The 17,422-nt window shown below is 28.6% G+C and overlaps 1 protein-coding gene across 3 annotated transcripts in view; it reads left to right on the top strand.

Moving 5' to 3' along the window:
- The window catches only part of LOC113365973 (BTB/POZ domain-containing protein 7), a 22,063-nt gene extending 6,874 nt beyond the window's left edge, over window positions 1-15,189 (top strand). Inside the window, exons 2-18 of one of the 3 annotated variants that reach the window (XM_026607518.1) lie at window positions 2,756-2,899; window positions 4,965-5,156; window positions 5,947-6,121; window positions 6,925-7,127; window positions 7,521-7,705; window positions 7,889-8,036; window positions 8,283-8,484; window positions 9,028-9,224; window positions 9,296-9,407; window positions 9,655-9,730; window positions 9,813-9,981; window positions 11,594-11,735; window positions 11,838-12,113; window positions 12,313-12,438; window positions 12,553-12,725; window positions 12,873-13,176; window positions 14,804-15,189. In XM_026607518.1, coding sequence (XP_026463303.1) covers window positions 2,775-2,899; window positions 4,965-5,156; window positions 5,947-6,121; window positions 6,925-7,127; window positions 7,521-7,705; window positions 7,889-8,036; window positions 8,283-8,484; window positions 9,028-9,224; window positions 9,296-9,407; window positions 9,655-9,730; window positions 9,813-9,981; window positions 11,594-11,735; window positions 11,838-12,113; window positions 12,313-12,438; window positions 12,553-12,725; window positions 12,873-13,176; window positions 14,804-14,938 — 2,940 coding nt within the window. In that variant the 5' untranslated portion in view covers window positions 2,756-2,774 and the 3' untranslated portion in view covers window positions 14,939-15,189. Of the gene's footprint in view, window positions 1-2,755; window positions 2,927-4,964; window positions 5,157-5,946; window positions 6,122-6,924; window positions 7,128-7,520; window positions 7,706-7,888; window positions 8,037-8,282; window positions 8,485-9,021; window positions 9,225-9,295; window positions 9,408-9,654; window positions 9,731-9,812; window positions 9,982-11,593; window positions 11,736-11,837; window positions 12,114-12,312; window positions 12,439-12,552; window positions 12,726-12,872; window positions 13,177-14,803 lie in introns of those variants that run through there. The other 2 variants (XM_026607517.1, XM_026607519.1) reach the window with 2 other exon arrangements.
- The last annotated feature ends 2,233 nt before the right edge of the window (window positions 15,190-17,422 follow it).

The following is a 17,422-nucleotide window of genomic DNA, read 5'->3' as shown; positions in this document are numbered from 1 at the left end:
GTTAAAGAAATCAGTGCTATGCTGAAGATTATTTATGTTTCCTGTGAGCATTGTTTTGTTCTGACTCTTATTTTTTTAATTATATATATATATACATATATATATATATATATATATATGTATATATATATATATATATGTATATATATATATTAGGGTGGTCTTTAATATGGACATTTTCGAATTTCCTTGCTCTCAAGGGAGCAAATGGTTCAAAATTGATAAAAAAACTATGCTCTGAAAGTTTCAGCTCTTAATATTAACCTTTAGATAGTGCGCAATTCAATCAAACTTCGTATGGAAAAAGCATGTAAAAAATTTTGGAAACTAAAAGAAACATTTTTTAGGTATAACTTAGCGACAAATGATTTAACAGTGAAAATTCGTGTCATTTTTTATTGAAAATTCGATGCCCTGCAAAATTTTTGAAAATTTGTCCATGCTATTTACATACAAATCTTTGATTGAATTGCGCTCTATCTAAAAGTTAATATTAAGAGATAAAACTTGCAGAGAATAGTTTTTTATCAATTTGGAACCATTTAAGCCCTTGGGAGCAAGAAAATGTCCATATTCAGGACCACCATAATATATATAATAATATATATATATATATATATATATATATATTTAAAAACATATAACATTATAAGACTGAATTTTAAACAATATTATTCATGCACGCATATATTTTGTTTATTTAAACAAATTATAATAATGTACATTTACAGAGATTAGTCATTACTATGATATTTCATAGTATTGTAAATATAACAATCATAGTTAGAGTTAGTTTTTCTACAATCAGTTTTTTAAGTGCCACTGTACCAAAAATACCAATAAATGAGTTTGAGTGAATTCATTTTATGAAGATTAATAATCAACACTTCGATCGAAGACTTTTTATTTATTAATAATATAAAAATATTTAAATTTGATTCTAAACAGAACACAATATAAATTTCAAAATTCCAAGCAGCGGAGTAATCATGAATATTCATTGTGAGATGATAATTAAAGTAGTTTGGTAAAATATTTTGAGATTAGTTAACAAAATAATCCAAAATGCATTTGAATGATTTCATTCGTTACATAGAAAATTGTAAATGAATACTTTCTATGGTATTTAGATATTGAGTTGTTAGAGAATTAAAGGTTTTTTTGGTACAAATTATTTACGCATTTTGTCACTTTATTTATGTGTACATATATAATTTATTAATTATGTTAAACATTCTATTCAATTAACCCTTGTGCTACGAGATTGTTTTCCGCAGGGGTGGCACTGCTGTACGAGCCAGCGACCGCTCAAGTACTTTTACAGCATATTTAAATATTTCCCCATTATTATCAATAAAAGTATATTTAGAAATTAATTATTACATTTACAAAAAATTAAAAATTAAAATAACAAAGTAGAATTCACAATAATTTAGCGCAGAGTAATAAATTAGCGTCGAAGGCTACGAGGCTACGAGTCGTAGCGAAAGGGTTAAATTAATTTTATCAACGTTAAAATTATTTAATCATAGTCGATTTAAAAGTGATCATTTTTCTGTTATTGTGGTAAATTTTTACTAATTTTGTTCATTTAAACTTTGTAACCATAGTCGTGAAGAACATTTTTTGGACCACAAGCAAAAACAATGACACAATTGCTCCAAGTTTTCAAGAATTGAGACTTATTTTGAACTACGAATTTAAATTTTCTAAAATCGGTCGACTGTCCTTTTTACTACTCTTATCATGAAAATGAGTAAATACTTCAATAAAAACTTTAATGAAAAATTACTAAACAAGTAATACTTCGGTGAAAACACATTAGTGCAAATAACTTATATTGCTTGGTTATAAAAAAATGCACTAACAAATATTTCTTTAATTAAAAATACTTACATACATATATCATTTCAATAAGTGTATGTGAATGACTGAAGTAATTGAAATGTATTGCTGTGTTCTGTTATCCTGTTTAAAAAATTGTAAAATACCAAATACTTATATTATTAAAAATTAAATTCTATTTAAAAATAAGTTCTGATTTAAAATAAGTCATCTGGTTTGTTAATAATTTAACTTTTGTGTTAACTTTTCTTATGACAAATGACAAAATTATTTTCTATAAAACTATTAACAATCGATTACATACATAAGCTACTTATTGTTTTACTACTTATAATTTAAAAAATTTAAATATGAGATATAGATCGATCGAGTAAGGGAAATTGAACTTTCTGCTAACTATTTTACTATTATGAAAGAGTAAAATAATCATTTTTATAATAGTTTCTATAATACCATACTGAAAATAGTAAGTGCAAAATATTAGACCACAATAAAATTATTCTGCTTAAATATGACTTAATAATATTACAAATAAAGTTATTTTCATATCTAATCCGTCAAAGCTAGATTTAATCCGTCAAATTTCTTGAAATATTTTTAATTAAACGCACATTATCTCATTTCAAATTTTGATTGTTTCTATTAACTAGTGTCTATAGTTTCATGTATCACTCAAACCAATGATTCAAAGTATATAAATTTATTTAATTCTATAAAATTGCATTTTTGGTCTTCCAAAGCATGATTATATTTTTTAATTATCTTATCATCCTTGATTGTCTTTAAAGCATTTGAGTTATATTTTTTATAGTTTAAACATACATACAATCTTCTGTTGTACAATGTTTGAACTCCCAGTTTTACTTGATAAATACTAGTTTGTAATCAAAATCTTGTTCTATTCCTTAAGGCTCTTGTCTGGGTGAGAGATGAACTTGTTCAGTTGTCTGGTACCGTGCGGTCTGCATTGGGCGAGCGCCGGCAGCGAGGATTGTCACAGCGAAGACATCAGGCGGCCTGGTGGCCAAGGGCCTGTGCTTTCGCAGTATAGCAGGTTCTATACATTTTATTCGTTGTAAAAGTATGAAATTTTATTTTAATTAAAAAATTATAAATTTAATTAACATAAACAATTAATCACCAATATAGAATAAGTCATGTTTAATATTGTTTAATACCTTTACTGCGGAGGTCTTTGCACCAACACAGTTTTCCCATGCTCAAACGTTTTATTTAAAAAATAGTTTAATTTTTTCTTAATTCGATTATATTATGATATATTTTACCGATTTTTAAGTTATTTTTAGGAAAAATAGAAGCTGTCGACATTTTTATTTATTATCAAAACTGTAAACGGTTGTAACAATTTGGGAGGTGGAAAGTAACAATTGCCATTTACACTTGCGAGAAAATATTGTTGTTTTTCCTATTGCTAAAACCTTGATGGTTTATAAGAAGGACCGGCTTATACCTGTGGGTCAATATGTATTTTATTTAGGCAACTAACTAGGACCAAATAATTAATAACTAGTTGGTTTAACTATATTACTTGGTACTTTGCCTTGAGGCAATTTACATAAACTTTCCGATATGTGTAAATAATCGACTTAATCAATAAAATATAAATTAATTTATGAGTGATTATAAGTATTTCGAGTGGATTTATCACAAATCATTGAAAACGAACGAACACTCTATCGTTATACCAAGTAAATCATCTAATTTTAATTTTAACAAACGTGAAAAAAACTTCTTATTTTCTTAAACTTTGATGAATTTTTAAAATTAAACTACTTGACGTAAGGCCGTAATATTTCAGTAAGTTCTACAAGACCATGATATATATCGCCAAAAAAAGTTCCATGAAAAACTTAAATTTTAAATTCAACTTAAATTCGACTTAATTTTTTTTTCAACAGTTAATTATAAGAAAACGGCTGGGTAGATTGTCTCCTAAAATTAATCAGTATCATTCCCAACTAATATATTTCGAACAGTTTTTGATTTTTTAAAATCGATTCGGTAGTATGAGCTTAAATGTGGACGAAAAGTTTAACACTTTTTTCCAAATTGCAAAGGAACGGTTCGGCCGATCGTCGCACAAAACTGACAAACGATAATCATCATCGAGATGCATCAAATTTCTTAAATCGGTTTAGGCGTTTTTGAGCAAACGTCGATGAAAATTCTAATTATGACAAATGCCACAAAAACGATACTAATTTTTGCAAACTTTGACGAATTTTTAAAACTAAACGAGTTGTCGTAGGGCCGTAATATTTTAGTATGATCTAGAAGACTATGGTAGCAACCGTCAAAAAAATAATAATAAAAATTGACGAAAATTTTTTTTTAAAACTTTATTACAAGAAAACGGCCCGGCCGATCTCTACCAAAAACTAATCAGCACTATTCCCAACCAATATCTTTCGAACGGTTTTTGAATTTTCAAAATCATTTCAGAATTGCGGGCTAAAACGTGGACGAAAATTTTTTCACTTTTCTGCGATTTATAAAGAAACTGCTTGGCCGATCGTCGCTGACAAGCAATAGTCCACATCGGGATACATCGAATGGCTTTTAAATTTTTGAAATCGGTCCAGCCGTTTTTGAGAAAACCTCGATTTACGGCAAACACACTTTTTCCAAATTTGGTCTCATTCGATTCAGAATGGCTTAAGTGGTCGAGAAAACATAAAATTAGCAAATCGGATTTTTTGATGAAGACATAAACTTCTCCTTCGGGGAGTTAATAATAATTTTATTGCAAATATGCGAATGATATTTTACAATGCATAAGAGTAATAGTACGAATGTACAAATTTACCTTTTGAGTAAAAGGTTCAAAAATAATAAAGGCCTTTTCTTTATGGGTAGGAATCACTAACTAGTTACTTTTACTATGATGATAATATTCCCTATATCATCATCATAGTAAAAGTAACTAAATTCAAAATAAATGTAGCACTGTCAGAAAATGTGGCATAAAAGAGCATGTCGACACGTTGTTGACTTCCGTAGTCAAAGTGTTAACAATGCTAAACTTAAATAATAAGGAATATATTGAAAAATAAACCTTATCCTTACGAGAATTAATGTTATTCATATCTATTATGTAGGCGGAGGCAAGAACATAACATCGGTCATCGAGAACTCGACCAGCAAGATAGTGTCGGCGTGCGAGGCTGTGGCTTTGCGCGAGTGGTCAGGAGGGCGCCCCCAGCCCGCATGACCGGGGGAGCGACTGTTGTCGTTATGGGGGCCAGCGCCTCAACTGACTCACCCTCGCCGCCTATGGGGGTTGTTGTTAGGTAAAAAGAATTTTGCAAGAATTAATAATATCCACTTTACATTTTTATTTCAATTTCTTTTAAAAAGCTTATAATATGAAACAAAAATTCCTTCTTGTAATTTTTGAGAATATTTTTATTTTCTGAATAATTTTAAAATGTTTAAATGTTGTTGTATTTACTAAATAAAGTCATTTTGTTTTATAGATATCAATGATAACATTTGATAATTTATTTAATGCTATTTTATTATTCCTTCACGGCTGAGAGCTTTTTTTATAACTCGTTGGCGGAAAATTAGTAAATCTAAAATGCTCATAAGGATGATAACTTAATCTAAACATTTATTTAATTACTTATATATTGAATTAATTATTTATTTATTCATAATCTTTAAAAGTATTTTTTACGAAATGATTTGCGAAATGTCTTAATCCTTCCACCTGTACATTATTCTACATATTGTATGCGTATTATTTTGTTCTTATGGTATAATTGTTCTTCGAAATGATCTAATGTACTAATGTACTAAGGCATAGATAAAAGAAGAGTACAACATTCTTGTCGCATTAGTTACTATAGAGAATTACACCGATAATCAATAAACTTAAATAAAAACTTTACTTACGGAATTATTTTCATGCACTTTTATTTAGACTCTTTTCCTATATAAGTCGTATAAGTACAATATCGCATAGTACAATTTTTGGTCAATGTATAATGTCTTTTTCCTAGAGTATTTTAAAATGAGTAGTTCTAGTAAAATATACCTATTCCTTTACCTTTATCTTATAATGCATTTTTTCTATAGAGAGCGAAAGAAGAAAGTGAATGGGTTTGCAACCTTACGAAAAAAATTTATTAGGCGTCGTAGGTCGTCCAAAACTTGTGATCATGGAAGAGTATTGCGGGAATTGGTTTCTGATTGGACTCCACTAGAAGTTGGTGCTTTGTTAGAGGAATATGAAGCTCTCGCAGCGTTAAAGGTTTACTTTTCTATTATTCATATTATATTAATTATATAATAATTATGTATTTCATATGTGGGCTTATTTTTGCTTATAAAAACGCATAGGGCATTTTCCTCCTTTTTATCGTTATCTCGCACATTCATTAAATGCTTGATATTTTATCAAATACCCAGGATTTGGCTTTGCAAAGTACCATTTTGATACCATTTGATACTGTATTATTATATACTATTACATACTACTAATTACATTGATTTATTGTTATTAATAGACACAAGATATTCATGATGATGTATTGGATTTCTATAATTGACAATGAAAATAGACCAATAATAATTATTTATAAAATTATGTAAAATTGCATATTCAATATTGAATCTGCCTTAAGGCACAATGAAATATAGCAGTAGTTTTTTCTTTATTACTGCTCCATAAATATAATATTTAGAAACAAACTCCATCAGAACAATCTAATAATTTGTCGTTAAATTTTCCATTGTTTAAATATATGAGCAATCATTTTTAATCATTTATTTTATACTTCTAATAGCTCGTTCTAAAACATCAAATTTTGAAATATTTAAATTGTATATAAACAATGTGAAATATTTTAAAGTTATAAGTTATAATAATATTGAAAAAATAACGTCAATTGCTTACGTGCAACAATTTTGTATATACATTTTCCGAATTAACTGAATGTTAAATGTTTTGTTTTATTATTTAATAATGTATGTATGAAAGCTGCCTGCATTATCTTTAACCATTTAAATTAAAGTTAGCTAACAATTCAAGTTTGAAATGATATATGTTTCTAGGACTTATCTGTACAAGCTGAGCTGGCTAGACCACCAGCAACAACATTCAAGCAGGATCTATGTACATTATTCGAACAAAAACATTGTACAGATGCGGACCTGGTGTTCAGAGGAGCCATTTTTCCTGTACATAGGGCTCTTCTGTCTGCAAGATGTCCTTATTTCCGAGATTTGTTAGCAGGATGTCCAGGATATGGAGCAAGGTAAATATATACAGCACGATATATCTTTAAATGCTTTTTATAAAAGTCTCATAATAACACCGAAAAATTGAAATATGCTTAGATTTTGGTATCGCGCGTTATCCTTTCATGAGCTATCAAGTTTGATTATTTTTCTATAAAGTATAATTATATTTCAAAATACAATGAAGATAAAATTCTTACTTATAGTATACTCAAATGATGGGAAGTATATTCTCAGAAATCCATTGAAATGTTAAAACTATTGAAAGGATTTATTAGGTGTAATATGAAAGTCATGTTTCGAAAAGTACTTGGATCTCATGTTAATGCTGAAATATTTAACAATACCACGAAATATCTTATCATATGTGGCTATTCATTTATTTATTAATCATATTATATTTATTTTAGAATTTGTTTGGAATTACGCACCACAACGGTAGATGTGGCAATGTTTTCCGCTTTACTACGGTACTTATATACAGGTGATTTATGTCATGATCCCTCGATGGATATGACTCTGTTAAGGAGATTGGGTGAAGAATTTGGAACACCAAATCCATTGGAAAATGATCTCAGATACCTTCTTGAATCAGGTTTGCTTTTGGACATTTTTTGAAATATTGTTCAAGTTTAGTTTTTAATTGCATTAAAATAATTTTGCATGTCTATTAAAGGGTAGTACACAGCTATCGTAATTTGAAAACTTGCAATTTATGATGTATTGTGTAGCTTTGTTTGAAGTTTGTAATGGAAATTGTAATTAAAAATATTCCCAGGTGATTACGCTGATGCTGCCTTGGTATTTACTGCAGAAACTGGAGATTATCACAGACCTGATTCTGGGAGCTCTGAGTATGGTTTCAGACCGAAACTAGAACTGCCTTGTCATAAAGCTATACTTAGCGCTAGATCACCATTTTTTCGGTGATTACCCTTAATTATCTATATAATATAAAGGATGAAGAAATGGAGAAATTTCTTCATGAACATAGTAGAACTTTAAGATGTTTTGCTTTTAAAAAATATATTTTTCTGAATCAACAGAATTGATTTTATGTTAATGATTAAGCACTAGTAATTTAGTGAAATATTTCTAATTTATTAATAATAGTTTACAATACAATTTGAAACATAATATTGACTGAAATTATACATTTTATTTATTTTCAGAAATTTAATTCAACGGCGCACGCGTAATGGTGAAGATCACACCGAGCGAGCCTTGCATGTGGCTACTAGAATAGTTTTAGATGAAAGTGTCATTCCGAAGAGATATGCCAGAGTTTTATTACATGCTGTTTATCTAGACACAGTTGATCTCTCTTTAATTATAAGAGGCAACGGCTGTGGAAATTCTGGCAGCTTGGGAGAGGTATTTGATAAGCAGTTTATTTTCTTATTTGATCTAAACTTAATATAATAGATTACATTTTTGAGTTTTCCATGGCTTATCTGGGTCTATATCTCCAGTACAGTTTGATATCAAGCAGTATTGATACCAGATTTTCAATTGAGATTATAGATTTTAAATATGATTTCAAGAGAAAATAGCCTTTTAGGCAATATATATATATTCACATAACTATTAGCAATATTTTAATATAATCTTACCACTGGGTTGTCTTCTAGAAATACCAGGTTGAGGAAAGTATATCATAAAAGCTCACATTTCTATATAAATTCATATAGAGATGTGCAATATCTCTATATAAATAAATAAATAAGGATTATATGAAAATATGTTGAAATATGCCTCAGCTGTGTTAGCTGTTTTCTACTGTTTTTTAATACTCCCAATTTTGAATGAATGCCTAATTAATTGTATTGAACTGCTTATTAATATAGTATTGTCTGTGATTATTCATACAACTATTTTTATTGTGAAATAACTAATATTAATTATTGCAAGGTTCAGGCCTTGACACATACTGGTCGAGTTCGCCCAAGTGCATTAGAAGAAGCAATGGAATTATATCAGATTGGTAGATTTCTTGAATTAGATATACTTGCTCAAGGCTGTGAAGATCTCATCTTAGATTGGCTGACACCAGAGTCGTTGCCTGGTGTGTTACGCTGGGGTGCACAACCACATGGTAGTGCTTGGGTGCACAGGTTTGTAAAAAAAAAATATCTCATATCATATATGAAGATTTTTTTAAATATAAAATAATATCATGTTTCAGGCAAGCACTACACTTTTTAAGAGAGGAGTTTCAACCAGTGGCTTTATCAACAGTTCTTCATCAATTAGATAAGACACATTTGATAACAGTATTGCAAAGTCATTTTTTGCAAGTACGTATAAATATTTAGTAATTGAATAGTAAAATATAAAAATAGTACAATGATTTAATATAGTTTTCTTCATCATTTTTTTATCGCTTTTTATAAATGCATAGATTATGGAAATAAAATAAATGAATTATAAAATTATTATCATAAATTATTTGTATTTTTATATATTTTAATAATTATTATATTATATCACTAAATATAATATACATGATAGTTTACATATTTTGATTTTTTGTAATTTAAATAGGCAAGTGAACTCGAAGTTTTGCAGGCAGTCTTGAAGTGGGGGGAACAAGAATTAATTAGACGAATGGAAGACAGAGGTTAATATTACTTTATTTTTACAAATGATTAAATAGTGTATTTGGTAAATTATAATGAACAACCTCTAATATGAAATTTTAGAACCAAATATTCTAAGTCATACTGCACATTCAGTAGCTAGAAAAGGAGTTAAGAAGAGAGACTTAAGTGATGTTGAACTACGTGAAATTCTTTCGGAGCTGTTACCACTTGTCAGAATGGACCATGTTTTACCACCAAGTAGTGAGATATTAAATCAGGCTATCAGAAGGTACTTTAATAAAATATTACAAATTATAATAATAGCATAATAGGATTAGCTAGGTATATCAAGTTCTATTTGTGATAATCTCCAAATATAACATAATATTTATGAATTTAAAAACTCTGAATTGTACAAAATAGTTTTATATAATATCTTCTATATATATAAAAATAAGTCACCCGACTGACGAAATAACTCCAAAACGCACGAACCGATTTCGACAGTTTTGCATTCGTTGGAAAGGTCTCGGGTTACGCAAGGTTTATAGCTAAGAAAATTAGTGGTGCATGGCATCGTGCCCTAATGCAAATTACTGGAACTTCACGCACCGTAATTAAAAATTCGAGTAATAAAAATAATCAATAATTGTTTTAAATAATTTCAAATAGATTATCTTCTATATATATAAAAATAAGTCGGGTTTTTCTTCCTGACGAAATAACTCCATAACGCACGAACCGATTTCGACAATTTTGCATTCGTTGGAAAGGTCTCGGGCTCCGCAAGGTTTATAGCTAAGAACATTAGTTGTGCATGGCATCGTGCCTTAATGCAAGCTGCCGGAACTTCACGCACCGTAATTAAATATTCGAGTAATGACATTAGTGAGAATTATCAGAATTATGCTTGGTTAACGTCTAAGTCAACGAGCAATTCTTGACGCAAAGAATAATGATATACACGTACTGAATTTCACCATTCAATCAAAAATTGCTGGCGATTTTGTGACATACCAATGATTCCGACTGGTCTTCCGTTTGACTTCAAACGATTGCAATTTCCAGTTCGCCTTGCGTTCGCAATAACAAGTCGCAAGGCCAATCGCTTAGTGTTTGCGGAATAAATTTCAAATAGATTATTTAGAAAATCATTGTTTTTCACATGCACAGTTATACGTTGCCTGTTCACAAGTTGGAAAACTATCCGCTTTGTTTGTGTTAAGGTCAGACCAAAAAACAAAAATTGAGGTTTGCTAGAGGGCACTTCAATGAAACGGATAATTTGCGGATTCACTTTCATTTACTTAGAGAAATTCAACTAAAAAACACTTCATTTTTGTAATCGAAATAAATTCATTACTGTTGTATAATAAATCAATTTTTTCCTTTTCAAATATAAAACAAACAAACAATTTCTTCATCTTTCTCACGAAACCATCTGGTGGCAAAACGGAGTTCGTCGGGTTTGCTAATAAATATATAAAAAGTTAAACAGTTCAAATTCAATTTTAAAAATCATTTATGTGGAATCATGTTGTATTAGTGGTTACTAGTCAAGTTGGTTGATTTATAATCTGAAGCATTTCATTATTTTCCGTGTGTGTACAGCAAATCAAATCAATTGTATCTGTTTTATGTATTTGGATAAATATTTTATTTTAGATGGAAAAAATTTCTGTATTTTTATTTTGCTTCTTATACTTCAAGAACTTTTTTAAATCACTTTTAAATAAATTTCTTATTGATGTTTTATGTTGTTACAAAAATATAAAGAATTATTGGAGTTGTTCTTTAATATTTTGGATAATATAAATGAATAATTGAGAATGTAAGAAAGGTTAAATTATATTTATAGCATATTAGTTAAAAATAAAATTTTGCTTATATTCTGATTTCAGGGGTTTAGTCAGTACACCACCATCCCACATGATAGGCGACGATAGAGAAAATCTCAGAGTTAACGCATGGATTCGCGGTGGTAAAAATAATGGTTTATTTGTTAGACCGCGGCTTTTTATGCCATATTATGAAGAAGTTAAGGTACAACATTAATTTTATTTATTATATTATATTATTATAAACTTATTATTGAATTTTTGCCATTACAATTTCATAAAATAAATATATAAATAATTTTTGTAGTCATTATTGGAGGATCAACTTTTACAAGAGGTGGAGTTAGTTCGATTAAGAAGGGGCAGATATATTCCTGATATTCCTGACACATTATACATGGTTTCGGAACCGCCACGAGCAATGGGTGCTGCAGGCGTTGATATTGTAGCAAACGCTTTGCCTGTACCAGATAGTCAAACTATGGCTGCCATGTTGAAGAGGGAACAAAAACTTAGGCAAAGTCCTAGTTGTCAAAGAGCGATTACATTACCACTATCATCAAGATATGAAATAAATAGACAGGTGAGAAATAGATCACCATATTTAGATAGTTATAAATGACTTATAACTAATTGACTTATAATTAATTACTATTCATTAAATTGATGGAAGATTGAAATATATCTATCGTTTATTTATATTATAAGCTACTTATTGGTATTTAATTCTATGAAGACAAAATTCTTACATCAAAAAAATCTAAATAAACTGCTTTTTACAGATCCGCTTGAGAGTAGTTCGTGAGTTTAATCTTCCGGATGCTGTCGCTGATTTATTAGAAAATGCTGCTTGTTATTATTCTCAAGAAGCACAAGACTCTGAGATGCCATTGAGAGGACATTCACAAGTTATTAAATATTTAATTAAAAAATAGCTATTATACTTTATAAAGCGCTAAAAAAAATAATTATGAAAAAGTATTAGTGCTTAGTTTTTGAAATATTAATTTGTATATTTTCAGAGTAATGCCACTCCTCCCCCTTCACCAGCCAAGATATCATCAAATACTCAGTCTCAGTCCACTGGAGTTGGAAGCCACTCATCAAGGCATACAATTAATATGACTTTCCCTCGTCAAGCCACTTGTATGCAAAGACATGAGTTACCAGCATTAGTCACTGAGGGAGAATACAGGTGATTGCTTTTATAATTTGTTTTTTTAACAATTCATGGCGATTTAATTTTTTTGTAGAAGTTATAGCTCTTTATTTGATATTCTATTTACTAAATGATCATGTTTTATGACGAATGATTCTGTTTACTAAATGATCATGTTTTTAGAATGCCTTGTGAGCAGGAAAGCAGTTCCTGCAGCGACGGCCATCTCTCCGATATAATGCCTGATGTTGCAATGGCGACAGCATCATTTGGTCAAATGCAGCTCCAAGAACAACATTCCGCGCACCATTCGCAGCTGTCGTTGTTATCACAGCAGCAGCAACAGCAACAACATGTACATGCCCAGCAGCAAGAGGCACTACAACTTGATTTAGGGGATGGACCTAGTCATCACATTCATACGGCGGGCCAAGTGATGGCGCATCGTACTGGTTCATATTCGGGTGCATCTCATTCTTTAATACAGGTTGGTATCTATATGGTATTATGATTTTATACAGTTACTTTAAATTTGAATTTAGCAATATTGAATAAGGATTAAGTAAGGTTTGTTGCAAGTCAAAAGAAAATTTGAAGACATAAAAAAGATAACATAAAAATAAATAATAACAATATTATTATAATAAGGAAAGTAATAAAAATAATGATGATGGCAGAAATAATAAAAATGATGATTAAGGGTTGCTGTTGACTCAATTACTTATGCTACAATATGAATGTATTAAATCTGTTTGCGACATACTTAAGTGTAGTTAAGATTATTTTTGCGAATGGGACGAAAGTGAAAATTTCTGCATATCTTCACGTTTTGAAAGTTTGTGAACATTTTGGCATACCTCAGAAAAAATGTGTGTGTGTGTGTGCGTTTTGTATGTCCTCATTTTTTCGTCCACGTTTTTGGGCGCACGGATGAACTGATTTGAATGGTTGAAAAAATATTCGATTCCTATTGATAGGGAGATGTGCTGATTAGTTTTTGGCAAAGGCAGGTCCAGCCGTTACGGAGGTACAGAGGAAAGAGTGCAGAAAATACAAATTGTTTGAGAGTTTGAGACAATGGAGTATCCGATTTGAATGATATAATAAACATTTGATTTGTAATGATTGGAAGAAGAGGTGAATAATTTTTGGCAAACACAGCTCCAGCCATTCCAAAGATACAGATGTGTAAAAAATGGCAGTTTTTGAGAAAACTAAGCGTTCGATTTGAATGATTCGAAGAACTTTCTGCTTGTTTTAACAAAATAATTGTTTCTGAAAGAAAAATTTTGTTTGTTTCAAATTTTTCTTTCTTTTTTGTTCAATTTTTTTTGTATATTGAATTGAATTGAATTCTAACTAAAGTTCTAATATACTTTGAACAAATAATTTCAACTTTGCATTTCAGTTTTATTATTTCTATTTGAAAACATTTTATATTCCTCGAACATTTCGTTACGGTACGGGCAGTTCAAGCAATTTGCCTTAAGGCACGATGCCATACACCACTAGTTCTATTTTTGATGGTGCTTTATAACTGACTTTAATGGATGTCCTTACTGTTTGAATATACACTTGTTTTTAATTTTATGGGCTTTTCAGTTCAACATACATAGACATATAGAATTATCACTTTCTGCGCTTACAATTAGATAAAATTCTAGTTTATTAACTATGTGATTTATTTCATTCACTTCATTCACTTCATTGCTTCAAAAAGCCATTTGTGGTAACAAGAAGTTTAACAGTTTTGTATTATACTGTATGTCATAGTAAAAATATTATTAGATAGTATTTAAATTTAAGAATGGCGACACGAATTTGAGCTTGCTATGATGCAAAGTGATAAATTATGATTTCATTAATTTTTGCAGCAATTAAATGTGGAATAACATTTATATTAGATATAATAGAAATTATATACTCTGTGAGATCTTGACAAAAAAATACTTTTCTCAGTCCATCAATTTCACAATTGTCATTCAAATAAACTTCATAAAATTCCTTCTAATGTACTTTTTCTGAAGATACAAATTTTGAATGTGTTAAATTTAAATAAAATATTTTAATTACAGTAAATTAGTGACAAATTAACCTTTAATTAAATTTTTTAGCACAACACGTTGTCAGGAGGTTCATCGAATGGATACCACAGATATTTGTCCGGATCCACGTCTCCTTACAGCATGCATAGACACAGTCCGGGTCCCAGTCAACATTACCCTACTGGACCACCAAGATTCCTGTAATCGCATAGAATCTCAAAGGTAAAAATTTGTAAATACTACTACAAACAGCTATTGAGTTTAATGTATTTCAATCCTCGTTTTTACTTGTGTGTCAATATAAGGCAGAACTATCTGCCACAGTAATTCCTTTCAAAGACCAGTGATAATGAAAAATAGACTATTTAGTTTATGTATGATATTCATATTTGAACGGATTTATTTAAAATTTTCTTTTAAGGATACCATATTTTTGGGACGGTGCGTTTTGCGTAATATATAGATTGAAATAGATCTAACATCATTTAGATTAGATTGTTGCAATCATTCATAATCCGTTGATAGTAGTATATAAAAATGTTATTTAAATTGTGACCTGAGAATATGTTTAAGAATTTAAATTAAAAATAACTTATTTTCATTTTGTTTAATTTTTTATATAAATATTAAGTACAACATTCTCCAGTGATTTTATTAGAATAAGATATTGTGAAATTGTTTATATTATTTATATTTACATATCAAAATAAAATTATGTCGTTATATTTATTGAATAACAGAGCTCGATAATATTCCTAATATTATTTAGCATTTCTTGAAAAGTATTTCAATTATTAAAGTTCAAGCATTTATTCGAAACACTGCCTATAAAAAGTTTGAAGGTGATGCCAACATCATTTTTATGCTCTATTTAAAAAATTTAATTCTAATACTTTTATATGTATGTACATATACAATACATACATATGTATGTGTATATGTATATGCATATCGCAAACTCAGATATTGCATTAAAAGGCAATTGTGAGTAAAAAATCATCAGTTAGTCCTGTGATAACTAGTGTTTCAGTTTCTATAGCTCCTTTTTATTAATGCATATACTGTTGCCACTCATTTTTCAATGACGTCATGCATTGAGAAAATTTCCATTAAATTTATTCTTAAATCTGTAGCACTATGGATAATAAGTTGCAAAATGTTAAAACAATGAGGTTTGAAGATGAAAATAATAATTTATTATAATCCCACATTAAAATAATGAAAAACAATTTTTTTTGATGAAATTTACAAGAGAGCATTACGCAAATCATTATCGAATTAAATATGAAATCATTTTATTTAATGGACTTAATATGTCAAATAAATATTATCATATTAGTATATATATTCATTATATTAATAATTGTTTTTATTTTTATTAAAACTTATAAGAATTTTTTATGTTTTATCCAGAATTTATAAATGATAATCCTATAATTAAATGTTGACAAATCTCTGACCAAAATATAATAATTTATTTAATTATTTATACATGGTTTATACTCAATTAATCATTCCTTACGTAACACCATTCTTTACAATATTGATTTTGTAATCGATTTACTTCTGTATGTATATACTATATATCCACCGAATGCCCATCTAAACCCTAATTTATTATAATTAATAAGACTGTACTTATTATATTTTATATTGATTAGTTATCTGAATATTTGTAATTTATTCCTTGAAGTGTTAAATTTTTATTGATAAATAATTTGGTTACTTAATAAGACCAATTTGTGTGACCTGTGAAAATTGTAGATGTTTTATTATTTGCATATATGATTGTAAAATATTGTTATGTCATTGTATATATACATAAATATTATAATTGGATATTGTTTGTAGAAATAAGCAATGTATAGATACACTCGAGACCTATAACATATTATTGAATATCAATGAGATAGGAATATAATATAATATTATCTTTCTGTTGCATTGTTACTGTCTATTTTATTCATGTAATAAAATCAATGATTATATTAATTAGTTTATTGCGTTTTATCTTTGAATTATTAATGTAAAAAATCTAGTTCTTCAAATATTACTGTTTGTTACAGGCTAAATTTGATATTCAATGAATAATAATTATTGTTTCAGAAAAGTAAGCACTGTAGTGCTTATATTTACCATAATTACATAAAGTAATAATCAATAATGTATAGTAAATGTTATAACACAAAAAAAATTAGCTTGTAATATTATTGATTTTCATTCACATATTTGCCTTCTATTGTTCGGATTTTATTATCCTAATTCTTTTTACAAGAAAATGTTCGATTTTATAAAAAAATCTAACTCTCTCTAACTCTAAATAACAAAACTCTTTCTATCTGGTTTAGTAATAAATTCGTCCGAATAAAATATTAAACTCGATATACCATATGGTGCAATTTTCGATCCATTATTATTTCTAATTAATTATTCTTAGAGGTGAGGTAATACAATTACAACTTTGTTTCTTATAGAAAACATCTTTTAATAATGATATTAAGTAAATATTACCAATCATTTTGCCATGTCGATATAATATTTCTCCACATCAAATAATTTATATACCCTTTATAGAATTGAATCACATTTGCCGCCTTATTTAATATTAATTACTTAATAAGTTTAGAATATATTTTAGCTAATATATTTATAATATATCAATAAACTATAGTTTAATTGTAGATTGCT

The sequence above is a fragment of the Ctenocephalides felis genome, unplaced genomic scaffold, assembly GCF_003426905.1.
Source record: "Ctenocephalides felis isolate EL2017-DRISC unplaced genomic scaffold, ASM342690v1 CF-g0.4_SCAFFOLD_01170, whole genome shotgun sequence".
NCBI lineage: Eukaryota > Metazoa > Arthropoda > Insecta > Siphonaptera > Pulicidae > Ctenocephalides > Ctenocephalides felis.
The sequence above is the reverse complement of the archived record's forward strand: the minus strand, read 5'-3'. Positions and strand labels throughout refer to the sequence as shown.